The following is a 27723-nucleotide window of genomic DNA, read 5'->3' on the forward strand; positions in this document are numbered from 1 at the left end:
TGTCTCTGTGTGTCTCTGCATGTCTCTGTGTGTCTCTGCGTGTCTCTGCGTGTCTCTGCAGTCGACCACGTGGCGCTCAGCTGCGACGTCTCCAAGGAGCACGAGGTGCAGAGGAGCTTCGAGACCATCCAGAAGACATGCGGAGACGTCTCTTACCTGGTGAACGCCGCTGGCGTCAACAGGTGAGTCGTCCCCCCCCCCCCCCCCCCCCCCCCCCCCCCGCTCAGGGACACTCGTGGCATTAAGTGACACGTTAGCAACACGTTGTTGTGCTCACCGTTGTGTGTGTTTGTGTTTCCAGGGACGCTCTGCTGCTGAGGACCAAACCGGAGGACATGGTGTCCGTGCTGCACACCAACCTGCTGGGCAGCATGCTGACCTGCAGGGCGGCGCTGCGTAGCCTGCTGCGCACCTCGGGGGCCGCCATCGTTAACATAGGTACCGTCAAACGGCGTGGGGGGGGGTCTAACACTGCTACAACTACATCACAAACATCTTTGATCATTTAACGTTTATTTGGGAAAAAACATAGAATGACACGTGTAGAATAAATGATGATTGTTGAAATATCAAAACTTTCATCTTCATGTCGTTTGCTTCATTTGAGGCTTTGATGTGTTCAAGGACCGTGGGACAGATGACAATGTGACCATAAAGAGGGTTTTCACGGTTTTCTAGCTGCGTGTAAATGTTTACAGAAAACGTTTTAGTGCTCCGTTTGGTTTGGTTTTATTTTGATCATGTGTTTACTAGCGGTGGCGTGTTTGTTGTTTGTTGTTTACAGGCTCCGTCGTGGGCCTCCGAGGAACGCCGGCCAGTGCGTCTACGGCGCCAGCAAAGCCGGCCTGCAGGGCTTCACGCTCTCTTTGGCGAAGGAAGTTGCGTCGCGTGGCGTCCGAGTCAACCTGCTGGCTCCGGGTAACGACGCGTCTCCAATCCGTCTTCGTCTTCTGGGTTTTTCACGGTCTTCCTCAAAGCTCCGCCCCCTCTCTCGCCCTCCCAGGTTTCATCCGCACCGACATGACCTCCGGGCTGCCGGAGGCGGCGGCCCGCTCCGTCCCGCTGGGACGGTTCGGCGAGCCGGAGGAGGCGGCCCGGGCCGCCCTCTTCCTGCTGGAGTCTCCCTACGTCACGGGACAGGTGCTGGTGGTGGACGGAGGCCTTCAGCTCGCCATGTAGAGAAGGCCCCGCCCCCTTCGAGGCCGTGGAGGAAGCCGCCTCAAGAAGAAGAGCTCCGCCCCCCCGATGAGCGCCCTGAGAACCTCGCGTGCATCCGTCCGACCTTTGAACCTCTTGCTGACGCATCTGTTGCAGCAGAGGATTGTGGGTCAGAAAGCGTTCTTTCATTCTTTAAAAAAAACAAAACAAAAAACGGGAGGAAGTCCTGGAATTATTGAATAAAAAATAAATGTATCTCCTCTGGGGGGGGCGCTGTATTTTTAGCTGTGGGAATGTTTTGAGCGTCTGGTGACCGGCGGTGTGGGCGGACGGGGTCAGAGGTCACGGATTAGAAAATCCTCGATTCTTCGCCTCGTCGTGTTTGAGAAAAAATACAGTCTCCTAAAAACGTTTTTTATTTTTCTAACCTAAAATAATATCAGGAGAACAATCCGCATACAGGCATCGATTGAAGTGCCCACTGAGTAGCAAAAGGTGAGAAAGTGGATATAAATACACCTTGTTTTTCACTTTCTGCTTAGTACCGGTGGGGGGAGGTGGGGGGGGGTACATCCTGTTTGGCACTGTACAAGTGTCCGAAAATATCATGCAGAGAGTTTGTGTTTGCATTAAAGCCTAAAAGTGATCCAAAGCAGTTAAAACATTTCAAAAAACGTCATGGCGAACAAAAGGTTCAACGTTTGTCAAGACGGTCGAAGTCGTTATTTTTTTTCATACAAAAATAAAAATGAAGAATCTTCGTTGTGTGACAGATCCACAGAAGCCTTTTTATAATAAATCACTAAAAACATCCCTCCTTCACCAAAGTCTCTGTGTCATCCTGCTATGGAGGACTAAAGATGCCTTTATATGAAAGGAAGAAATTAATGAATAATAATGATAGTAAATGAAAGAAAAATATATATAAATTACTTAATAAATAAATGAAATAATAGAGACAGCATACAAGCCTCAACTATTAAATAGATGTGCTGCTTAATAGAAAAATAAGTGCATTTGTAAAGAAAAAAAAATATATTTTGTATGTATTTATTTTATGTTGAATTACTTTTATTCATTTCTATTCCAAATGTATTTTATTTTAAAATGATCTTAGACCTTTAAAATTTGATTTCTCTTTTTTGTAATGATTCAAACCTTTATCGATTGATTGATTTACTATTTTGGCAACTTTAGTCCTCACACATCACACTAATCACAAAAAACCTGCTTTTCTCCCCATCGCTGCTCGTTTAAATCCTTCTTTAAGCCTCAGTTCCGTTTCTCCTTCAACATGCAGAACAAACGTGTTAAATCTTTCCTTTCATCACCAGAAACATTCGACCCTTTGATCGTTCTTCAAGGTCCGGTTGATGATGAAATGAATTCTGTGATAAAATAACGTGTCGTACAATAAAAAAAATAAAAAAAAACAACGTGAAGAACCACCAGCTGGACTCCGCCCACCCAAAAAACCTCCAGTTCAATGTCCCGTGTGTTGCTCCGCCCCTTAAAGTGTTTGTTTCTCTGCTGAGAAGAGGGGTGAGGGGGGTGTTATTAAGGGATGGACCCTCCTCCTCCTCCTCCTCCTCCTCCCCGTGGTCCCTACAGGTCGTCGCTCTCCACCAGGCCCCCGGGGGCAGCGGGCTGCAGTCGGGGAAGAACGCCGCCTTCACGTCCAGCCCTCGCTCCGTCAGCGCCGCGTAGCGGCTGGTGGACGGACGCACCTTCTTGGGCTTTGGGAGGTTGGGCTGCTGCCACTGAGCTGTGGATGGAACGGGGGGGGGGAGAGGGGGGGGGGGGGTTAATGACGTGTGTGTAGAAGAGCAACCGTTGGCGTATAGCGTGCGTGTCTCTTTGAGGGCGGCGTACCGTGCACGTCGAGGCGCGCGGTGCTGGACACGATGCCGGCGTCGTTCTTGGCCGACACGGTGTACCAGCCGGCGTCCTCCTTGGTGGCCGGCTGGATGATCATACACAGGTAGCCGCAGTTGTCCTGGTGCATGCTGGGGGGGGGGGAAATGCACACATTTTTATTGTTTTATTTTTACACGGAGGATTTTGGCGGCGTCTAGCGGCGGCCATGGACGGCGTTCCTCCCCCCCCCCACCTGACTCTGTCCGTGTTGTGAGTCAACGACTCGTTCTCCCTCTTCCAGAAGATCTGCGGGTTACGGAACGCCGGCGACGCGGCACTCCAGCCGCACCGGGTGGCCGTCGGCGACGCTCGTGTTCTGCAGCTTCTCCACGAACGACGGCGCCTTGTGCATCTCTTTGGCTGCGTGGGGGGGGGGGGGGGGGGGGGTTAGTGACACTTTTTTCTTTACCCAGAATCCCCCTGCTGCCGTGGTGCGGTCTTACCTGCGACGATGAGCTCCAGGTTGAAGGAGTTCTGGCCGGCCCGGTTGCTGGCGATGCAGGTGTAGATGCCGGCGTCGCGGCTGGTCACGGGCTCGATGACCAGCGAGTGGACGCCGTTTTCCCTCACCAGCATCTTGTGGGCGGAGTCGGGGCGGATGGTCTGCCCGTTGAGCTGCCAGATGAGGTCCGGGGTGGGAAGGCCGCTCACCTGCGAGGGGCCACAAGGAGGAGAGCGTGTCAATCGGATCAGAAGCACCGGGTCACGTGTTTCTGGAGATTCCACATTTAGACGTTTTTAAACTTGCAAAGTTTGGAAAGCAGATAAATATTTGCTCTAAATATCGCTGAGATTACGGAGCTCCGTAGGAAGGAGACTCTTTATACTTTATTAGTAGCATTTGTAGCAGCTCTGCAAAGAAGATTAAAGAGAAGAAAAGGATCCTGATGCCACTTAATCCCTAAAAGACGACGCCTCGGAGGCAGGAAGTGATGAAACAGCTCCGCCAGTTCTTTCTTTTATCTTTTTTATTCTCAAACAGAAACCAGAAACGAAAGGAAACGTTTGTTTGGCAGCGCAGACGTGGAATTAAAGGGCGCAACTGAAAAGGCTCCCTCTATTCATCATCGCCATGTTTCCTTTGGGCGGAGCGTTTCTCCTCAGTTCAACTGAACTCTAACGGAGTCCTGAGGAGTTCAGCTCTCAGCTCTCAGGCAGATTGAAGTGGGACTTGAACCCCAAACTAACGCTTGTGTGTATTTAGTGGTGTTGTTGATTGATTCAGGTCCTAATCTTGACATTTTTGTGCAAAATATTAAGTGCTGCAGGGAAGCCAGATGTTAAAGCTGCATTCTGTGTAGTGACCAGCAGGGGGCGACTCCTCTGCTCCCATAGACGTCTATGAGAAAATGACTCTACTTCTGTGTAGTGACCAGCAGGGGCGACTCCTCTGCTCCCATAGACGTCTATGAGAAAATGACTCTACTTCTGTGTAGTGACCAGCAGGGGGCGACTCCTCTGCTCCCATAGACGTCTATGAGAAAATGACTCTACTTCTGTGTAGTGACCAGCAGGGGGCGACTCCTCTGCTCCCATAGACGTCTATGAGGAAATGACTCTACTTCTGTGTAGTGACCAGCAGGGGCCACTCCTCTGCTCCCATAGACGTCTATGAGGAAATGACTCTACTTCTGTGTAGTGACCAGCAGGGGGCGACTCCTCTGCTGCCATAGACGTCGATGAGGAAATGACTCTACTTCTCTCTTGATTTATTCCCTCAGTAAACATTGTAAACATGAGTTTATGGTCTCAGTCTCTAGTTTCAAGTCTTCTTCAATGCAGCATGATTTTCATTTAGTGAATGATGGTCCATTTAGAGTCAAACAGACCATAAAGGGGGGGTGTCTCTTCCTCCTCATCAGTGAACACATGACAAGGGGTCAGACGTGGCCCCGCGAGGCACGTGTCGGTGTGCCTTGTGTTTACCTTGCAGTCCATCCGGCACAGCCGGCCCTCCTGTACGATGAGGTCACCGGGCGCCTGCAGGAAGTGGGGGCGGAAGTGGCGCTCTTGGATGTTGTCGTTCTCGTCGCCGCTGTCCCTGGACCTGGACCGAGGCCTGGTGGAGGCGGGGTTTGAAATCAACAACGTTTCTTGCAACTCTGAATTAATTTCTATTTAAAACCTGGATTCTAAGTGTAAAAAAAACACGCAGCCTGTTCAACAACCCTGTAAAGTGTTCAAAGCCCGCCTCCTGTCCGTCAGCGGAGCCTCACCTGCGCATGTGTCCGGGGGCGGAGCGGGGGCTCCGGCCTCGCTGGTTCACGGCCTGGACCATCATCCTGCCGGTGCAGCTCACCCTGCCCTGTGGGGTAGGAGGGGGGAGTGAGTGTGAGGATCCGGCGCTCTGACGCTGTGAGCCTGGGGGGGGGCACCTGTGCGTGCAGGCGTGATGTCTCACCTCGGGGTTTCCCGCCATGACGGTGTAGTTGCCGTCGTCGTCCAGCGAGGCGGCGGCCGTGTGCAGGGAGCAGGTCCCGTCGGCCTCGCGGCTGATCCGGTAGTGCTCGCTCCTCTTGGAGATCTGCTTGCCGTCTTTGAACCAGTAGACCTGAGAGGACGGTGACGGACCTTTTTAGTGTCTGGTTTTCTGAGATGAGCTGGTGAGGTTTCGTAGTGATAACTACCGTTTTTAAAGCCTTGGTTAGGGTTAGTTACGTTAGCTACACCTCTAATTCAGGGCAACGAGAGGTCCTCTCACCCACCTTCGGTTGGGGTCCCCGTGCACTTTGCAGGAGAAGGTGACCGACATGCCCTCAAAGACCTTGTAGTGTTTGAGCTTCTGGTCGAAGGACGGCGGCGTGCCGCGCCCCTCGGAGTCGTCGTGCGTCACGTCGTCGTCGGACTCCTCCACCGGGGAGCGCTCCAGGCGAAACTCGATCTCGCTGATCAGACGCTGCTCGAAGCTCGACACTTTGTACTCCTGCAAAGGAGGAGGAGATTCAGAGACGCACCACCGGTAGGACGGAAGGTGGAGTGACATCTAGTGGCGGAGCAGCAGATGGCAAGCGACTAAATACCCCAAGAATAAAGTACAATTTCTTGAAAGATATATTTCAAGAAAGCCTCAAAGGTCTTAAGTTCTAGTTCAGGTTTAGTCGGGAGGAGAGCCAACATTATTATGATGGTGTAATACAACACCAGGTTAAGACATAGGTTTTTTCTGATTATTGTTTTTCTTTCCTAGCTCCTCCCTCTCTTTCCTAGAGCCCCTCCCTCTCTTCCCGGAGCTCCTCCTCCTTGGCTCGTCTGCAAGCAGTCGCATTAATGATGCATTACGGCTGCATGAACCCGCCACTTATCCACGACCCCACGAGCGGCCCGCCCCCCCCCCCCCCCCTCACCCAAACAAACTCAACTACCGTCCTTCCGTTTCTAGACATTCAACCTCAATTGCTGCTTGATTCTCAAGTGCAGATTTGCCGTTGCGTGACGGGCTGCACTGGGGGGGGGGGGACAAGGTGCACACAGCAAAGCGTGCACGGAACACAACGTGCACGGAACACAACGTGCTGACTAACGCTGCATTCAAGCGCGAACATGCTGCAGCATCGGAATCAATTCAAACGCGCCCCCCCACCCCCTGCATACAAAATTAAAAAAAAGGTCACACACAATCAGCTCCATTCTGTTTGTGAATGGACGACACAGAAAAACAGTCCCCCCCCCCCTTTTGTTGCTGCCTTTTGTGTGGCATTTGTTCCCTTATCAGCTCATTCCTCAGGCTGGACCCCGCTGTGGATCAGTGGGGGCTTGCAGGTGCACGTTTACACACACAGTGAATGGGAAAACCCCCCCGAGGGTGACGGAGAGAAAACACAGGGCTCAAACACCTTTTGAGGGACAGAATCGGACGACTTGTCTCCCTGTTGAGAGAAAAACAACTTTGTTGTGCCGTCACTCGCTCAAAGAAAGACAAACTTCCCCTTTTGATTCCTCACAACACGAGAACCTTTTAGAAATCACATCAAGTCTGAAAGAGGAAATGTATCGTATACAATATATCGTATATAATATATCGTATATAATATTTAGTATATAATATTTAGTATATAATATATTGTATATAATATATCATATAAAATATACTGTGTATAATATATTGTAAAAAATATATCGTATAAAATGTATTGTATACAATATATCGTGTATAATATATCGTATAAAATATATTGTGTATAATATATCGTATAAAATGGGGCGATAAAGGAAAGCCAGAAGTCATGAAATAGGAAAGACACTAGCAAAGGTACAAATCTGAGGACAAAACAGGAAGGTTTGCGCATCGCGTACTTGGAGCCCCCCCCCCCTCCCCCCCCCCCCACAGGTGTGTTGTTACCTGAGTGATCGGCTCCTCCTCCGGCTCCTGAGTGTTTAAGACCGTGGCGGCGTTGTCGGCCCCCAGCAGTCTGCGCGCCATCTTCTCCTCATAGGTTAACTTCTGGAAGCAGGGATTAATGGAGTCAGCCGGGGGGGTTGGGGGGGGGGGTGGGGGGGTCAGTCAAAGAACACACACACACACACACACACACACACCTGTTGGCCGTTACTCATGCGCTCCTCTTTGAAGCGCAGCTTCCTCTCCAGGTCCTGGATGACGGCGTCCTTGGAGCCTTGGATGTCGGAGTCGGAGGCGGCGCGCGGCGTCCGGGTGACGGAGGACTTCCTGGGGAACGCTTTGCTGAGAGGAGAAAACATCCGTCAGCGTATCGCACACTTATCCTGCTGCTGGCATTCCACAGCGGCTCCTCTTATCTCTCACAGCAATGTGGGGGGGGGCGAGAGGACTGGCACAGAGTTCAATGTCATGTCTCTCTTGAAGAACATCTCCACACAGCTCGAGGCTTTTATACACAGTAAATGTCATATTTACATACATTTTACATTAAATAACGGTGACTTTTGGTAAATTTAGGAGGAACAATAGTAAAATCAACTACTAAAACCACTTGTCTCCTGTCGTGTGCCCCCCCCACCACCAAAGTTAGCATTTACTCATGAATAGCAGTCCCTCAGAAGTGCTTTCTCCGGGGGGGGGGGGGGGGGGGGCAGGTCTATTGGAGGGGGAGGCCGGCCCAGGTGAAGGTGCGCAGGTACTCACATGGTCCCGTTGCCCCTCGGGAGGCCCAGCGCGTTGACTGGGGGGCCGCCGGGCAAGGACGGCGCGGAGGGCAACATGGAGGACAGGAAGCTGGAGGCCGGGGACGGCGGGACGGAGGAGAAGGGCGAGGACACATCCGAGGGGGCCGGAGACATGGGGGCGGGCGGAGGCGGAGGAGGCGGCGGAGGAGGGAAGTCCTGGGCGGGGCCCGACGGGGAGGACAGGTTACCGGAGCTGAGGAAGGGCGGAGGAGGAGGCGGGAAGGAAGGGGAGGTGGGAGACTCCACGCTGCCGGCCTTGGCGAAGGGGGGCACGGTGACCCTGCCGAAGGGCTTGTGGGAGGTGGGGGGGGACAGCGGGGAGGACAGCCCCGACCCGGAGGAGCCGGAGGACTGGGTGACGTAGCCCGCCCTGCCGGGGCCCTGGGCGGCGATGAACTGCTTGGGGCGGGCGTAGTTGAAGGTGCTGGCCTGCATGGCGGCGCTGCTCTCCAGCTCCTGGAAGGAGGGGGGCGGCGGGAGGGGCGGGGACGGCGGAGCGGGAGGAGGCGCTTGCTGAGGCGGAGGCGGGACTTCCTTGCTCCGCTGGTCCTGCCAGTCGGCCACTTCCTGTCGCTCCAGGAGAACCTGGTCCTGCAGCAGCTTCAGCTGGACGGCGTTCCTGGCGAGCAGAAAGGCGGTGATGAGGGACAGCTGTCACAAGGTCAGCTGCTTCTGCTCTGTGTGAACTCTGTGTGGAACTCTGCAGCAAAGTAACACACTTGTTAACGCGTCCCACAAGCACGCAGCTGATGTCGGTTTAAGCGTGAAACCATTAGCTGGTCGCCATCCAGCTGGAGGCGGAGCACAGCTGGCTGACACGTTGGGCGCCAGATGTGAGCGCGGTGGCTGCAGAAGAGTCAACGTGTTAGAAGAGCCGGGTCAGGAAGAAACACCCGGAGCTGTGAACCCGTTTGTGTCCAAACAGGAAGGAACCTTCCTTTGGATTTCACTTTTATGATGTTAGAAGTCTAAACGTTAGCCTATAAGGAACTCCACCACGGTCACATGACATGACCGAAAAGTGCAGACGACACAAACAACCAGGTTCAAAGTTTAACTTCATTAACGAGGCTGCAACATAAACGAGTTAACGGTTACTCCTGTGATTTGTGTTTCTCGCTCATGATCGTCCCTTTTTTTAAATATCGTGGGACAGAATGATCTACTCTCTTTTCCTAAAGTCCAATGGTTCCTATGCTAAAGGAAGCAAGGGAGCATTGAAGCTCCTTTCCTTAGCCTTAGAGACTAGAACAGCTGTCATCACGATGCCACGTCCACTAGTTCCCTTCGCTGAGGAACCTTCCTCAGCGAAAAGGACCATTCCAATCCAGCCCTCGTGTCCTAGTGAGGACGTTTAGTCCACTCATCCAAAAAACTGTTTCTTCTTGTCTGAAGTTGACGGCTTGCCAGTGTGTGTGTGTGTGTGTGTGTGTGTGTGTGTGTGTGTGTGTGTGTGTGTGTGTGTGTGTGTGTGTGTGTGTGTGTGTGTGTGTGTGTGTGTGTGTGTGTGTGTGTGTGTTCTGAAGGAAACCGCTGCACCAGCAGCACGGACTGATTACTGATCATCAGCCTCGGACGTCTCACAAAGATTAAGAAGTCAAAAAGGCAGCCTGCTGACAACAGATGTTAAAGGTCTCTAGTTTTCATCTGTGAGCAGAGAAGACCCCCCCTTCCCCCCTCTTTTTATCCTGCCCCCCCTCCCGCTGCACAGTGGAGCACATCCAAGAAACACCCAAGTTGTTACTCAATGATCGATCTGCCCCCCCCTCACGTTTCTTTACATTCTCCAACCCCCCCACCAGAGGAGAGCTTTTACAGGAATAGTTTGGCAGCTCTTCGGCTCCTCGGCCGTTTCAATTCCTTTTTTGGGCCGTGTTTTCTCCGAGTGCGGAAACACACTCCATTTCCTCACCACACACACACACACACACACACACACACACACACACACACACACACACACACACACACACACACACACACACACACACACACACACACACACACACACACACACACACACACACACACACACACACACACACACACACACACTTTTGTGTTCATGTGATTTAAGGGTCAGAACGAGGTGGAAATTATTTACTTTCTGGGCAACAATGATTTTCTTATAATTCTTGACAAATTAACACATTCACATCATTTTACTAACTTACTTTTAATGTCCTTGTTAAACCTTTCCTCGATGCTTAAATGAAGTAAATACATACTTTATGAGTTCTTTTAAATGAACTAGTTCAGCACTGATCTAATCAAGAAGTCGTGGAGGCTTGTTAACATTTAACCAACGCTTTGAGGGGGGCAGCTTGTATAATTTGCAGCTGCATGAATAACTTTATGGCCCACGTAAGGATTTACATCAAGCGAAGGTCACCCCGCCCCCCGTCGCCTTCTCCTTGATCGCCCAAACCACCACGACCACACGACGAGGCCGCCAGAGGCCCACATAAGTGCCGCCTTCTCTTGCGAGGCATCTGGAGGCGGATCGGACCTCGGCCCCTCGTCTCCGTGGCCCCAGTCAGAGGGGAAGTTTTCCTCCGTTGCCATGGCGACGGCGCCGTGTTTAGCTGCTGCGGCCTGCAGAGCCTCCGTAGCGCAGGACTTACTTCTACTTCACCGTCTGCTGGTTCAAGATATCTTTCCTCCTGTGAACTACTTTCTTTGGGCTGGATCCTGTCTGTAAACTCTTTTAATGGAGGGGGGGGGGGGGGCAGAGGAGAGGAGGGGGGGGGGGGGCGAGGTCTGGAGTAACTTTTGTCTTCTCCAGTTTCCACGAGGAGAACCTCAGTGAGAAGTGGGTCTCCACCAGCAGCTTCTGGCTCCAATAAACGAACACATCTCAGGAGCCGCGTTTACTCTGTGTTTACTGTGCCTCCTGAACAACAACAACAACAACGACGAACCCGCCTGCCGCGTCATTAGAACTCGGTGCCGGCTGCTGACAGGAACCAGCCAGCGAGGGGGGGGGCGGGACAGGAAGTAGTTGAGTGTACATAGCCAGTAATGAGGGCTTTCCTTCTGTAAACAACAACAAGAGGGGAGCTGAGGATGCGCCTGTTCTCATGTAAACACAAAAGGTGAGATTACGTGCAAGTGGAGGCTGTGCTTCCAGGGACAGAGCAACTCCCCTGTGTGTGTGTGTGTGTGTGTGTGTGTGTGTGTGTGTGTGTGTGTGTGTGTGTGTGTGTGTGTGTGTGTGTGTGTGTGCACTGTGGCCTAGCAACAGGGCGACCTTGCCATTTGTCAATAATATGAGCTCCAGATAGTGGAACAGAGCTCCGGTTTCACGCCCAACACAAACAGACACAAAGCTAAACATTGTGCGTCCATTCCTTGTTTTTGGTTTCTTTCACTTCTGCCACACACACACACACACACACACTTCACCCCCCCCTGTCCTTCAATCCGCCAGAGATCGTTGCGTCATCGCTTCGGTGCGTCAACAGCAACCTGTGTGGTGCCCCAGGCGGGAGGAGAGCATCATGGGACGATGTCTGAGGGACTCACAACCTGAGCAGCTGATTGTGACACAAAGAGACGTGCTGAGTGTCACACAGATTCCTCACATGTGTGAAAACCAGAAGACGTGATTCAAAGAAGGGACACACACACACACACACACACACACACACACACACACACTAACTTTCCAAGAACATTTCCAAATAACGCAATAACCAAATATTTTAATTCTTACATGCCCCCCCCCCAGCCTTCGTTCTCCTGGTGTCTTTGACTTATTTTCAACTGTTCTCCTCCTGCCCCCCCCCCCTCTCCTCCTCCTCCTCCTCCTCCTCCTCCCCATTCTGTGGAACTCTAATTGCACACACACCACATAAAACAGAACCAGACTGTTTTCCTTCACCCCCCCCCCCCCCTCCTCCTCCTCCTCCCCTCTGCCCCCCCCCCTTTCACCGTAGAGCTTTTTCTCTTATTGCAGCCACACAAACGGCTCAACTCACCCACTTTCTCTCTCTCTTTCCTCTACTATTATGTTCCTCTATAGGCTCATATTTCACATCCACAATCAGCAGGCTTTTTCTCAACACCCCCCCCCCCCCCCTCCCTCACCTCCCTCCCCCCCCTCACCCCTTCACCTCTCGCTCTTTCCGTCCGAGTGATAGGCTCCACTACAGCAGGAATGCTGCAGACATTCTTCCCTGGACTGGAGTGGGGAAAGACATCGCCATCAAATGGGATTAGCAGCAGGAGGAGGAGGAGGTGGAGGAGGAGGAAGAGGAGGAGGAGGAGGAGGTGAAGTAGTGAAAGAGTTGGATGACTAAGAAGCCCTCTCAGACTCTTTTGTGCTCACTAATCCGTCCGACTCCAGCGAGGAGCCGTGCAAACAGAAGGAGCCATTCCCCGTCCCGTCCATGGGGCACAAACTCCCTGCACCTCCTCCCAGATGAGGGGGTGTCACGCAACCCCCCCTCCCCCCCCCCACTCTGAGAACATGCGATTTAAACGTTAGCCCAGCTGCTCATCAATCATTCGCCTCGCCCGTCTTGCTCTCTGCTCCCTGATTCACATTCAAAGACAAAGTGTTTGGCTTCTTCATTTAAAAGGACTTTTCACCCTGAGAAGTGTAGAAATGACTTCTCCCCCCCCCCCCCGCCCCCCCGCATTCCCTCCCCAGTCCCCGGCTCTGCTGCCTGAAACCAGGTGTCAGCGTACACAAAGAGAGGTTTTACCTTGGAGGGCTGCAGCAGCTCTGGTATTTCCCTGCAGGAGTGAAAGGAGGTCGCAGTGCTGGCCGGCCAGGTGTGAGGAGCATATATAGAGCCTCCCTCTCCCTCCGCATGAGTCAGGCTGTCTGCGAGCTCCTCCTCTTCACAATAAAAGCCCCACAGCCTGCCTGAGAACCGTCCCCTTTTCACAATAAGAGCTCGCCAAGAGGGAGCGAGGAATCCAGAAGCAGTCACCGGCTTCCTCAGACTAAAGGGAGGACGGGACTTGATCTTTTTGCTTTTGTGTTCACATTGTTTCCTGAGAGAGGCGGAACATTCGAGATGATTGAGGAGGCAGTTTAAGGAAGTGAATCATCTGAACAATTCACTGAGGTTCAGGTGACACAAATGAGATGCGTCCATTGTGAAGCCACTTTGGTGAGGTACAATCCACCTCACACACAGGTTTTTGTGGGATGGATCCAATCAAAAGAATAAGTCATTTCTATGTTGGGGAGTAGGGCTCTATTTATAGAGCTGCTGATGAGTCACAGCGTGTTGATGGGAGGTCTGGTCAGAAGGGGGGGGGGGGGGGGGGGTTAACACTCACAATAAGGTGATTGGGAGGATTTTCCACACATGAGCGACTTGAGAAAAGCTTTCTGGGTCGTTATCACGTGAAGAAGAGAAATTAGAGGCGGATTTGAAAAGAAAAAAAGGAATTATGTAAGAGAACAAAAAACACATTTTAGCCATTTGTTTTTAAATAATTCCACATTTCTATGGGGGGGGGGGGGATTATGGTTACTTTATTTTAGGCTGATGGTTTTCTGGACATCTGTCCATTCTGTGATGCAACACAACTCCACAGATGTGTCACTTCAGGGAGATGAAGGGACTTGTTGTCAAATAGCTTCTTTGTTAAATTGCTTCCAGCTGGTTTTGGCCTCACTACGGCGTGTTTACTTTGTGTTTTTTGTTCTCATGACAACTTCTGTCTCTTTACTCATTTGTTTGTTATCGTTGGTTCTTCTTTTGTTGATAACTTGCAATTGGTTATTATTTTTGTCATCATTAGCTTGTTTTTCTTGTTGTTTTACATCCCGATGTAGTGTAACCCAGGGTATCCGTGACGTGGAGTTTCCACGATGGTCCCGATGGTCTTCTGTGTGCGTGCTGCTGTTGTTGATGGGGAGAGGTCAGAGGTCGCGGGGCCCTTAGTGAGGCCCCCCCTCGAGGTGAGAGTCATTCCCCGATTGCCCTGACTCATCGGCAGAGGCGAGTCGGAGTGAATCTCCTCCCGGTGAGTGTGTGTGTGTGTGTGTGTCGTTACGCCCACTAATTAGTGGCAGTGGTGTGTTTGAGTCTTTACCACACACACACACACACACACACACCAGCCGGGGTCAGAATTTAATCAGAGGTTGATTGACCTCACCCGGAAACAATGTGATCCTCTGAGCGCGCGCGTGTGTGTGTGTGTGTGTGTGTGTGTCTGTGTGTGTGTGTGTGTGTGCGTGTGTGCGTGCGGTTATGTGTAGTGTGTCTCTGTGTTTAACATACCAGGCTGTTCTTTCCTGGGAAACACACAGCGTGCTTTCTATGAGGGGATCATTGAGGCCTGTTAGTTTCCATGCTGTCAACTCGCGTGCACACACACACACACACACACACACGGGTCTCTTGCTCGTCTCTTCCCCCCCCCCCATGTTATGAAGGTCAGCTCTGACAACTCTCTTCCTTATTTGGAGAGTTTCTCCATTCCTCGCGGGTCATTGTAGCCGAACCGACCAATCCGCCGCTCGGTCGCTCCTCCCGGCCAATCCCGAGGCTCACATGTCCTTTTAAGGACTGCCCATCTCTCTCTCTGGAGGCCGATGGGAAATGATCTGTTCCCCCCGTGTCTCTGCTCAGCTTTTTCTCCATTCCGTTGCACAATCTCAACTTTCCTCCCTGACGACAAACGACTCTCTGTTTGCGGCCCTTTTCCTTCTCCTCCGTTTGCCCACAGTCAGCATTTCAACCTCCATTAGTCAATCAATCAGGCGATTGATGATGATGAACCGCGCGCAAAAGACCTCAGTGTGCATCCAGCGCCGTATGTGGGTATTCAACCACGCATGTTTCCTGCTCTCCACACGCAAGCAACACTTTGACAAGAAAGTGATTGTTGATACTTGGTTGGAGGGTTTGGCGACTTGCAGCTCGTAAACACAAACAGGGAGAGTCACGGCGCAGGTATGCGCCCGGGGACACACGGACCCCCGCTTTACATTGGACACGGGGGGAGGAAATACTGCGATCCGACAAGTATGCAGGACAGAAGGCTGCTTGTTGTCTTCGGTTTGTGTGCCGTTGCCCCTGACAACAGCCTCACTGAGGGGGAGGCGGGGGGGGGGAGGTTTGGAGCCGCTGCAGAAATCATTTAATCTCCGCGGTCATGAGACCTGGAACAGGCCACGTTAAAGTGGATTAGACCATTCCTCGTCTTCATCACTGCAGGGTGTGAGAGACGCTCCTACGAGCTGCTGTGGGTTTGGGATTCGACACGTCGACTCTCACGTTGCTCACCAAGCCGTTACTTCAGGGACTTCTGGTGAATCCCAAAACCTGATCATCATCTGATGACACACGACAGGGAGGTGCATCATATGATACGTAGTTATGTTAGGTCACTGTTCATGATAAGGATCACAGCATTCACTCCCAGCTGGTGTTTGTTGGGTAAAAGTGTTTGACAGTGACCATTTGATCTGTAATATAAAACAGCTGATCGTAATGTAAAATAAGCACTCAATTATAAAGAGTTTTGAATTCATACTAAGTGCAGCTATAGTAAAGCAGGAACGTAGAGTTCCTGCTTTACTATAGCTGCACTTAGTATGAATTCAAAACTCTGTCACTGTCAAACACTTTTAGTGGTTCTTTGGTTTCTTGTGTAGCCCGGAGAAAAGAAACAAGTTGGGTCCTTAGAAAGTTTGATAAAAGTTCAACTGAAAGTAATTTAGTTCATTATAAGATAAAAATGGTGAACTGAGAAATTAAGATAAATGAGGCTAATATATGTATATGTATATGTATATATATATATATATATGACATACATGAGGCGTGTTACTTAGCTTTTTTATTTGATTGATTAGCGTTGATTAGCGTAAGTCAGGAACATGTTGTAATTGGTCATAGCTTAAAAAGTAGAAACCGTAGGGTATAAACACAATCATGTACTATTCGTGTTTGATTAATATGCCAAAATGCTAGAGCTTGTTTTAGAACACGGACTCTGGATGGAAGTCGTATACAAGTTTGTCGCTAAGCTAGCGTGAGTAGCAATGCTATGCTATGCTATGCTAGTGGGGGAAACAATGCTAACAGCTCAGCTAACATTAGAGGCTGCTAACGTAACGGTTTCCTGACCCTGCCGGTTTTTAGCTAGCTATCCGGTAAAACTATTGATAAACATGATCGTCTAATGTCTTCAGGTTCAGGCGTTAGTTCATTACCTTTCGAGCCAAATAATTTTAAATAAAATTGTTTTAATTATGTGAAGTATTTTGCAGCTTGGTTCATCCGTGGGACGACGTTTCTTAGACAGTTTGACTTTACTTTGTTTTTTGCTGTCCTTTAGTAAAATAGTGTGGAAATGGGTTGAGAAGTTGAGATCTAAACCAGTTTAGTTAATAAGGTAATTATTTCATGTTGGAGTTACATAAGCGTAAACAAATCCAAAGGAATGTTGCTGAGAAGACACGTTAGAAAAAAAAGCCCTCCGTGGCATGAAGTCCGTGCAAGAGAACAATTTTGACAAAGTTGATTCCTGGTCTTACGAAAGAGAGATTAAGCTTTGGGATGATTGGGGGATAATTGTTGCCTCTGCTCCCTGTGCGTTTGAGACGCCCACCCAGACATTACCCCACCCTGTAATATAACGCTTTGCCCCTATTATCACGGCCGATATCACCGGGGTCACACCTACAGTCACACCTACAGTCACATCTACAGTCACACCTACAGTCGCCTCCTTTGTGTCGAGGTCTCAGCGAGCTGGTTTCTTTCTTTTACTTTTTTAAAATTGCATCATATGTACACTTTAATTACAACCCGGAGCTTTAAAGCCACTTACCAACACAAGCCTCGTCTCAACAGCGAATTACCTGGATGTAAAGTGAAAGCGCACAACCACGTGCACCTTCTTGTCCTAGCAAGGACGTGTCATGACACCAAAATGGATGCAGGCAAAAACAGATCCGTGTGAAATGTCACACTTGGCAAACATGCGCCTTTATCAATACTGGAGAGCTGACACTGGACACCAGCGGCACTGACACTTCATCCATCAAATCGAACACCTGCACACACACACACACACACACACACATTTACCAGCTCCGGGTGTTATCCGTCCACTGTAGTGTGTGTGTGTGTACAGTGCGAGCAGCTGAACCCTGAGGTGTGGAATCGGGAGTAACTCCAAGATGGCGGAGACCTTTTTTGATGTAAAGACGTTAAGTTTCACCCAGCTGAGTTTTGGCGGCTCTCAGAATTTCAAAGTGTGTTTTCGAAGCTCTGCGGCAGCGATGTAGCGGTGAGGTTTTTCACCCATTTCCGATAAACCGGTGAGAAACTTTATTTTTAATAAATCAAGGAATAGATCAATAGTGGACTATACCCTACAATGCGTTCGTTTGTGAGAAAAGTGGATTAAGATCTGCGGCACCGTGACTTTAGTGATCCCCGGCGCTACTGTAGTCCTGAATCCCGCCAGATCTTTTTATAGAGGCCCTGGTCCGTCTTGGAGAACGTCTCTGGCGCTCAAACGGGCTTCCATCACCCAGACGACTTGGCTGCCATCAGTGACAGATTGGCTTAAAGCAGTCGTAACCTGAGCACCGTGTGTTTTGTGGTTAATCCTCAGGTGGCTCCGAGAGGGCGATGTAAACACAGACGTCACCTGGTGTCACTTGTTAATTTTATCCTGCCTACAGTAGTCCGAAAATAACCAGTCCGTCGAGCTCGCCAACTAAAGCGGGCCGAGCGTCTCTGCGTTGGATTGCTTTTCAAAAAGGAAAAAGGAATGTTTCATTCCGGAGCAACGCAAGACGAGACGGCGCTGCCAAATGGCGATCCCGCCCCTCTCGACCGCGTGGTCGAACTCTCTCGCTCTCTCTCCGAGGCCGTGCGGCTTTGGTTCGGATCCAACCGGCCAATCGGAGCCTCTCCCTCTGAGCACTTCCCTTTTGACTCTTATCCCGATAGTCTGACATCAACGCCGGGCGTCAAACCCGCGCACCCGCTGACCCGGCTCATTCTGGGTTCTGTTTGCTCGGGTCTCCTGCAGCCGGCGCTTCCTGCCAAGTCACACAACGACTTCCTGTGTACCGTCAGCTCGCTGTTATTGAAGTGAAAACCATCCGTCACGCAGGCCCTTCGGTTTGTTTTCCCTGTGATTAGGAACCATTTATTCTACATTATAATAATAATAATAATAATAACTAAATGCAAGACCTGTTGATCTAACAACGATGTACACCTATTTTACTGAATATTGCAGTACAACGATTGATAGATAAACTTAGTTAAAACTAATGAGCTGATATGTTCAGATATCCAGAACCCTTTTGTAATAGTAGTCTAGACACTCATGCCTTTGGAGAGCTGCTCCTTCAGATAATGAACGTCTCCTGCATACTGATCTCTGCTGCCTTCATGTAATGAAACTTACAGTGAAGCCGAGTCTGTTTACATCGCCTTCTTCTAAAAATACACTTCACAAGGCTCATAGTTCCACTTTGTCCGTCAGATTCACGGCCCGTCAACAAAGTGGTTCTTTAGAAGGCTGTGGTGCCTGTTAAACACAACTCCTGTAAAATGCAATCAAAGCAACCGTGAAGGGAGCGACGACTCGGTCCGAAGGCGCCAAACGGGAAACGAGCAGATCGTCGATGAGCTCCGGGGGTTTAGTTTTTTTTTAATTTTTTTAGAAGAAACGGAGTCCGGCAGGTGACCTTTTGGTTATTAATGGCGGAGCCTTTGTTTTTGCTATAAAACTCAGCTGATTCCACTCAGTTCTTCTCCCACCACTGCCTCGGATTCAGCGCTTTGTGAATTCATTTGAAATAAATCAAGAGCCCCGACATCATTTCCACTAGAGCGTCACATCCAGAGCAGCACCTTCACAGCCAAATAGTTACCTGTAATGGTCTGTCTCCTCCTCTACACTCTCAGCTCTGGAAGCAAAGAATCAAGAAGTCACAACATTTAGGTCCACGGACGGACGTGCAGATCTGTAACCAGCGCATGCAGGGGAAATCGAACCCAGCTTCACTGCAGCGAAACCAAAGCCGAGTCCAAACGCAGGCTGCCGTGACGTCTGGTTCAGACGCAGCTCGCAGCATTGGAAACATCTCCAAGAGCGTCTCCAACCAGAGACCAGTCCTTTAAGCTAGTTAGCATGCTAATTTTTCCTTCAGACCAAAGCACATCGTCTCTAGAGCCGCATGTTGGAGAGGGAAAGAATACCCTACGATAGTGGTCAATAGTAGCTTCGTATTTGGAGGAAGGGTGTAGCACAGATAACGATCAATAACCTTTTCACAGCATGGGGGCCCTTTTAATTCTGCTTGTGGATCGTTCTTCCCCTTTTCTGTGCCTCAATTCCCATTTGTGCAAAAGCAAATCCATGCACAAGACGCTTGGCCTGGGACGACCAAAGAAACAAAGCCGTTGTCCTCGGATACCTGGTGGCGTCCTCCATGATCCCCCCCCCCCCCCCATGGTGGCTGACCTGCCCCCGGGGGCAAACGCCAGGTACTCACAGCTTTGGCTTCGGCCTCGTTGGCAGCGGAGGGCCGTCCTTCCCAGAGAGGGGGGGCGAGTCCGGCCCAGGGTCAGCCTTTGGTGGTGGCGGGGGTGTGGTTGCTCTGCCCGGGCCCGGCGGGGGCGATGGAGGATTGGGGGGTAAAGAGCCTTTCCCCTGCTCCTCCACCCCTGAGCCCCTCTCCACCGGAGGCAGGGACGACCCCCCGGGCCACAACTCCACCTCCTGGGGGAGGAACGCGCCGGGATGAGGCAGCATCTTGGGTGGCAGCTCCAGGAGGCTGATCTCTGTGGGTGGGGGGGGAGGAGGTGGAGGGGGGAATGCTGCCAAATCCTCAAACCCAGAGCTTAAACCAGACACGCCATTACTGGAGGAGTCCTCAGCTGGGGGGGGGGGGGGGACGAACAAAACAGAAAAAGGGAAAATGTTGTACTTTAATGTTTAGTTAGATACAGAGCAGACACACACACAGCTGATCTAACAGCTGGGTCCAGTCAGGCCGATGCTATTCCTGTTTATTCAGCCTTTTCCTTTAGACAGCACATTCACAGTCCAGTCTGTGATAACACACACACACACACACACACACAGAAACATCCACGTCCCGCTGTCCTCACAAAGAGCAGCTCATCCCGTCTCACTCACACACACACCACACGATGATGAACATCACGAAACATGGACAAACCTCCACAGTGAGATTTCATGATCAATTTTCCTTTGAGAGCAAGACCGTTCTCACATGATGGGATTTTAGCCTCATCTCCTGATGCTACTGCTTATAGAACATAATGATAGCCCCATTTAGGACAGGAGTGTCCTCCCGGTAGCCCCGCCCCTCTTCGCTGGACCCACCTGCAGCGACGGCGAGCCGCGCCGCGCTGTTGGCGGAGCCGTACGCGTTGGACGCCGTGCAGCAGAACAGACCCCCGTCCTCCGGAAAGGCCTCGGCTATCACCAGGGTGCAGATCTCCTCTGAGAAAACAACAACGACCAGGAACAAACAAAACAAACACAGCCGCTCACTATCCAGACAGACGCTGACGCGTGATTGGTGGAGAGGCCGTAGGCCGGTGAGTCACAGCGCGTGCTGTCAAACGGATGGAAGAACAGCGGCACAGATGTTCAGGGACGTCCGAGTGACTCACAGTCTGAAAGTAACACCCGAAGGGAAAGGCGTGTGTGTGCGTGTGTGTGTGTGTGTGTGTGTGTCACTGTTTGTGTGCGAGGTCGTGTTTGTGTTGATGGACTCTTGTCAGACTGACATCGTGAGTCCCGTGAGAGGCAGACACGTGAACTTCTTGAGTCATAACCATCAAGCGACAGGGGATCTGGTGGAGGGAGGCGTACCTGACTCGGCAGCAGATCGAGGCTCTGATCCACAGGACGGTCGCAGAGAGGAGACAAAGGAGGTATTAAAAGGTTTGACTCATCCTGAGGCAACTCCTCCTTAGTGTCTCCATTGAGTTCAACAACGTGTTTGACTCACTATGTAGGATTAATAGTACACTATATATATATAATATATACTATTATTAAGAGGAAGGTCTCACTTTTCTGGAGAATCCGGAAATCCGGGGAGTCCAGGATCTCCTCCCCCTGGCGGTACCATCGGACCTGCAGAGGAGGGCTTCCTCGGATCCGGCACTCCAGAACCACCACCTGGCCCTCGGAGGCCTGGGCGTCCTGCAGCAGCTGCATAGGGGGGAAGGGGGGTCAGTGGGTGAGGGGTGGGGGGGTTTAATGAGAAAAAGAAGCGAGTGAGGATAATTAATCTGCCTCCGAAATTCTAAGTGGGATCGATGGAGATTTGTGAAGAAAAAAAAATCAAACGTCTGAAGAAGTGACCGCGTACAAAGAGTCACTGTTTTACTACAGAGGAGTTCGGACCCCATGTTTTATTAAGCAGAAGCTCCGCCTCGCCGTCAGAGTCTTGAAGAGCTGGAAAAGGGGGGGGGGGGGGGGCCCTAGTTGAGCTTCGTGTTTTATCTGACCCCCACTGCTGAAAGCCACAGCGCTGCACACTGTTATTAAGGGAAGGCACGGAGAGCGAGGGCCTGCGTGTGTGTGTGTGTGTGTGTGTGTGTGTGTGTGTGTGTACGTGAAGGAATTGAAGTGGCTGGCACCGAGCCGCGACCTCATCCCCGTCAAAAGCTTTTTGGATGAACTGAAACACAAACTGGGAGTCAGCGTTACCCCCCCGACATCAGAGCCCGACTTCAGCCACAGCCTGTTGGGTTGGTACCAGTCTCCTCTGGTCCCATCCAGTCGCTCTGGATTCATTCCCTCAGTACACGTTGAAAACATTGAGTAAACTATGTCAAACAGACCATAAAGCAGGGGATGCTTTAGGGCGGGGCTTACTGTGATTGACAGATTTGTTCGTTCGTTGCTATTGGTCCGCGCTGAGGTTTGCTTGGATGTCTTTGGTTTGGTTCTGTTTCAGGGTGGGATTACTGTGTTCAGAACCACACCAGAGATCATCAGCCAGAGTTAAAAAATATATTAAGAATAAGAACTTCCCCAAATGAGCAGAACCTTTTGCTGCAGCATGTCCCACGTACTGGTGACCACGGGCTGACCTACCTTGGAGAACACAGGAGGTCCAGACAGCTCGCCGCCACACAGTGACGACACCGGGTTCTGCATCTGGAAGATGAGAAGAAGGTCGTCTCACAGAGCTGTCGGCTTGTGTCATGGAGGAGAAGGCTGTGCGTGGGGGGGGGGGGGGAGCTGTACCGGCTGAGAGAGGCACTGGACCAGGGTGGAGCGATGAGCGGCGCCCTCCGACGTCTTGGGTGACGACGAGCGTATCGTCAGTGACATTGAAGTCGTCTTCTTCTGAACTCTGAAATGACCGAAGCACAAATCAGGACACAAGAAGAAAACCAAGCTTTTGTCGACTCAATGTGTTTTTGGGTTAAAATAGGACGCTCCCATCAAATAAGATCATCTCCCCGGCCATTAAGATGATATCAGCCATGTTGGCTTCAGTAAGTACACGGAAAAGGGAATCAGGAAGGAGTCCAGATGGGGGCAGATCTATACAACAGATAGTCATGTTGTAGAAAAGTACTCTGAGCGGATGGAGAGCACATTCCACCGAAAGTCAAAGATGCATCTTGAGCTGAATCTGAAGGGAAATAAACGTGGGCCACATTTGAACAAATCAGTGCTCCACTGCTCACAAAGCATTGACCCCTGTATATAGGAAAGACTCATCTGGATCTGTAAAATCTCCACTCCGTATGAGAGGAGAGCGAGTTTTAGGAGGAAGGGAAGTGAAAGGGGTTTAAACACAGGGCCGCGTTGCACCACGTTGACCTTCTGCCTCCCTCGTTATTTAGATTGCGGCCTCAGGGTTTACGGCTCGTTAGAGGCCTCTTAAGGGGCCCGGTTAAAGGCAGCCGGGGCTGACACGCCGCCGCAGGGCTCAGTTAACCTGCTCGGGGGGGTCCGTCGGGGTCGACGAGAGGTCGCCAGGGGTCGCGCTCGACCACACTTGCTCCGCTCCCTCGGGGACTGTGTGCTCCTCTGAGGAGGATCATGAGCCATTCTTCAACCACCATCGTCTCCAAAGTGAATGTGGCACTGACATGGCATCTTACCCACCGACCCGTCCCCAGAGGACCCATCTTCCTCCGTTCCAGCAAACACGCTGCCGCGTTGTTGTAGTAGTAACGCTAAATATCGCTGTCAGCTGTGTAAATATCTGAGACTGGCAGAGGAAAAAAATATAAAAACACAAATGCAAGTATAGTGAAAGAGTTTCTCATCACGTACTGAGGCATGGCTCCCGATCTGGACTTGGACCCGGCTCCTTCTCCCTCGGAGTCTGACGACGAAGCTCCTGCAAACGTGTCAAAGTAAATACAAAAGTAAGGCGCTGGTTCCCGAAATACAAACGGCTGTCCTGTTGTGCAGCGTCGGATCGCGGCTCTGACCTTCGATGTAGACCTCGGCGGAGGTGTCGTCCGCTCCGATGCTGTTGGAGGCCACGCAGGTGTAGCGTCCCGTGTCGTCCTCGAACGCCTCGGAGATCACCAGCGTGTGCAGGTCGCCGTCCCTCCAGACCTGGATGTCGGGAGAGTTGTGCAGCTCGCGGCCTTCACAGAACCACCTGGTGGACGAGGTGAATCCCAGCTGGGGTCAATCTAGCGATCAGAGGTGGGGGGGGCTCCTCCCTGTGTCGCCCCGGAGAGGGTTCGGGGTCTGGTGCTACATGCTAACACCTTAGCGCTAAGCTTCAGTGCCACTACAAAACAGGTCATTATGAGTCGTGACATTTTACCACTGCCTTGTGACTTGAAACGTGTGCACTGCGCTTTGAGCCAAAGAGAAAAAAATAATAATACTATGAAGGAGTCATTTTTTTTCGTCACAGAGCAGCAGGAATTATTTACTGAAATAAAAACAAACCGTGGCAAGCGAGGGCCATTACTCTTCTTGACAAGCACTTGGACTTAAATACACCTTTGGCTAACCAGATGGAGGGCTGCCAATCCAACTAACATCAACAACTAGCAATTTACACACACACACACACACACACACACACACACAGACACACACAGAATTCCATATCTGCCAAACGCCAGCCGCCTCGAGGCCGCGGCGAGACGCTGTTCCAGGAAGCAGACACCCGTTTCCCTCCTTCCGATCTGAAACCCCTGTGTCTGGGCAGGCGCCCGGGCCTTGCACCCCCTCCCTGGGGAAGGTGTGTTTGTGTGTGTGGGGCGGGGGGAGCGGGGGGGGCAGTGACTTTGTTCCTCGGGAGGGATGAGAGAGTCTTCATCTGTCTCATCTCTCCTCACAGGGTTGTGATTAAAGCAGAAGACATCAAACGTAGCATCTAACAAAAAAGGCGGGGGGGGTCACATGACCAAACACACGCACATTAAGCGGCACATTAGGCATCAGATCGTAAAACCTGCGCCGATGTGTCGTCACTCGCTCCAGAAGAATGTGTCTCCTTGGCGACTTTCACCCAGAGAACGATGTTCTTCAGACTAAAAGTAACCCAACAGGTGACATTTTAACCTCCACATCACCTGTTCCCCTTTGTTATCTCTGTGTTTGTGAAGCTTGGACAGAAATTCCCCAAATGCCCAAAGAACAGCTGCTCCCCCGGCGTCCAGCAGCCTGAGGACACTCCCGCTTCTTCTCGTGGGGGGGTGTGAATGGAAAGTACAGGAACGGGAGGAAAGACATGAAGAGACATAAAGAGGGGGGAGACGTCGTCGGCACTGGAGGCAACAGGAGGCCAAGACTCATCTGCCACGCTTCAACCCCCCCCCGCCAGCAGCATCAAACACTCGATCCAGACAGAGAGAGGCAGCCACTTTGTTCTGTGACTCATGTTCCTTTGGCTCAGAAACAGCTGGCGTCCTGGAGGGTGAAAAGAAAACGGATCGTTGCACCGATTCGTCGTTCTGAAATCGATCGGCAGGAACCGGGTCCCTTTGTTGTGTAGGCGGAACCTGCTGTGCTTCGGGGTCCGAACGACATCGTTCAGTGACGGGTCGATGTTGGAGGCACTGAAGGTGTGTGTGTGTGTGTGTGTGTGAACAGAAGCCAGCGAAGGCCAGAAAGTGGGGTTTTTTTAGATAAAAGTGATGCGTAAGTTACACTCAAAGCTCAGACGTGTCACCATTGGACTCGATGGCGTTTGTGTGCAGCGACATGTGTTTGTTTTGTAATGAAAGGTGTGGAGCAGCTCACGGGGGGGCTGCAGAGTGTAGATCTGCTCCGATGGGGTTGAGCAGTGGAAATGGGATAAAACCCCTTATTAATGGACATTATGTATCATTACTGAAGAGTCAGAGACAGACGCTAATGTTTATAAATCCCCTCTTTCTGCGGAATGTGCTCCACATGAACAGCAGAGTGTTCTCTCTGGAGGGGGGGGGGGTTGAGTCACGTAGGGCAATTTTGTACCAGAATAACTTTTTCAGTTCTCACCACCCCCTTTTTTTATTTTGTCCACAACACAAGAACGAGGATCCATCTTAATCCTTAAAACGCTGTTTTATAGAAAGCTTGATCCAGCTCATGTTTCAGAGAAGCTCCTCTTCGCACGAGAGGAATCAGCCATGAACAGTAAGAGATACACGTCGCCGCACCGCGTGCTTCAGACCGAACGGGGGGGGGGGGGGTCCACGGGACCAGTTTGCTCCCAAAAAAAACGTCCACCCAGCAGCGCAGAAGGAGCCTCCTCAGCCTCGTCCGCAGGGCGTGTTAGAATAGCAGCACACTCTGCCAGGCGGGGGCCACGCCGTGGGGCTGTTTCCCCGGGCCGGGGGGGGGCGGGGCGCGCTCCCCTCATCTGACCCGCTTGTTATTTGCTGCTGTTGATGGAAACTTTTATGAAGCCCGGCTGAGTTTCACCGCAAAGAAACCCGAAAAGCAGCGGAGGCGCACACACTAAAAAGCAACTGGCTCTACAAACACCCCCACGAGCCAATCAGCAATCAGTGTGAGCCGTGAAGGCGGGGTGGACCGGATGCCTCCTGGGTTCAGCTAGTTTCACTCCGTTTTTGGGGTTTCTGGACCACAGAAGTCAACCAAAGTGCAGCTGGACAAGAAGAGCGGCGTCTTTGTGCCTGATTACAAACTACGAGAGAGGTCAGCCGAGTCTTTCTGGACCACAGAAGTCAACCAAAGTGCAGCTGGACAAGAAGAGCGGCGTCTTTGTGCCTGATTACAAACTACGAGAGAGGTCAGCCGAGTCTCCTCAGCGCAGCGACCTCTCCATCCACGCCAAGAGGGAAAAGGCCTCTGGTGTCCTCAACCCAGCAATGAATGGAGCTCCAGGCGGACCTCAGAAAGAAGTGCTGCTAAATATTTATTCCCACCACAGCCACAGGATTTCTCTTTAAAAGGTGCAACATGCAAAAGGTGTGCAAGGCGACGGAGGTCAAGGTGTGACTCGACCTGCAATCTGTTGTGTGATGAACAAGAATCGCCTCCATCTACTCGGATGGAATCCAGAAAATAAATCAAAGCGTGGACGGACATCTGCTCTGTGTCGCTTGTAAACTCGGCCGATAGATATTCCACTTGATGTGAGAGGATGATGATGATGATGGAGCTCCCCCGGGGGGGGGCACAGGGTCGGGGGTCGGAGTGCGCTGCGATGCTCCGGACAGCAGACAGCTGTCAGAGGAACACTTTTCTCCAAAGATATTTTCACCAAAAGGGGGAGGGGTTTATTCACGTTGTCCAGTGAGAGGATATACAGTATATTTATATATATATATATATATATATATATGCAGTTTGAGTTGAAAAACTGTGTGTTCGTGGGTGTGTGTGTGTGTGTGTGTGTGTGTGTGAGAGAGAGAGACAAAGGCGGAAATATTGACAGACAAGTGCAGCAGCTGAGCAACAAAGACACACACCCCGCAACTCATAGGCATGCGCACACACACACACACACACACACACCTATAAACATACACATATCTTCTGTTTTGTCGGATGGTGGTGCTACCACGGCCTCCATTTTCATCCCAGTAAGTAACACAACTCATTCATTCTTCACGTCCATCAGCTGATGTTTTTCAAAATAAAAGATAAAAGTCTCCTGTTCTCCTGAAACATTCATCAAACAATGTGACAACCACACGACTCATTCAATCTCCCTGAGAACAATGCCTGTACGCTTAAGGCTGTAGACCCACGTTAAGCTCCACCCCCACGCCCAGGTGAGACGGATGAGACGGTTACCTGGCGGTCAGCGGCTCCCAGTCGGCTAAACCCAAAAGGCCCGAAGACCTAGAGCTTCACACGGAGCTTCTCCTCCTGACAGAGCAGCTCAAACTGAGCCGCTGACGCCCTCACACACCGGGACGGCCTCCCTGAGTCACACGGGGGAGGGGGGTGTGGGGGGGGGGGATGCGTCCCACGGACTGCCAAGTTCCACACGTGACAGAAGGGCAAGAAAAGCTACATTTAAGACGCAATTAAAAGAGGAACAAAGGCCACAGTGAGCTCGTTGATGTG

General features: G+C 51.2%; 2 protein-coding genes across 2 annotated transcripts in view; one reads left to right on the top strand and one right to left on the bottom strand.

The window, feature by feature from the left end:
* Nucleotides 1–6: 6 nt before the first annotated feature.
* On the top strand, nt 7–1423 carry cbr4 (carbonyl reductase 4; the record flags this gene model as incomplete). Its single annotated transcript, XM_062563520.1, is given in 5 exon segments — nt 7–182; nt 302–438; nt 785–802; nt 805–918; nt 1004–1423. Coding segments are annotated over 5 exon segments (621 nt in total), but the record flags the coding sequence as incomplete, so codon positions are not given.
* Nucleotides 1424–2611: 1188 nt separating this feature from the next.
* palld (palladin, cytoskeletal associated protein) overlaps nt 2612–27723 on the bottom strand; it is a 31083-nt gene continuing 5971 nt past the window's right edge. Inside the window, 22 exon segments of the mRNA XM_062563388.1 lie at nt 2612–2798; nt 2801–2923; nt 3031–3164; nt 3269–3330; nt 3332–3435; nt 3519–3726; nt 5002–5134; nt 5292–5380; nt 5477–5626; nt 5762–5998; nt 7415–7516; nt 7612–7756; nt 8177–8836; nt 19094–19129; nt 19718–20102; nt 20575–20694; nt 21070–21093; nt 21273–21414; nt 22306–22368; nt 22459–22567; nt 23503–23569; nt 23664–23839. Coding sequence (XP_062419372.1) covers nt 2764–2798; nt 2801–2923; nt 3031–3164; nt 3269–3330; nt 3332–3435; nt 3519–3726; nt 5002–5134; nt 5292–5380; nt 5477–5626; nt 5762–5998; nt 7415–7516; nt 7612–7756; nt 8177–8836; nt 19094–19129; nt 19718–20102; nt 20575–20694; nt 21070–21093; nt 21273–21414; nt 22306–22368; nt 22459–22567; nt 23503–23569; nt 23664–23839 — 3304 coding nt within the window. The 3' untranslated portion in view covers nt 2612–2763.

This window comes from Pungitius pungitius, chromosome 7, assembly GCF_949316345.1.
Source record: "Pungitius pungitius chromosome 7, fPunPun2.1, whole genome shotgun sequence".
Taxonomy (NCBI): domain Eukaryota; kingdom Metazoa; phylum Chordata; class Actinopteri; order Perciformes; family Gasterosteidae; genus Pungitius; species Pungitius pungitius.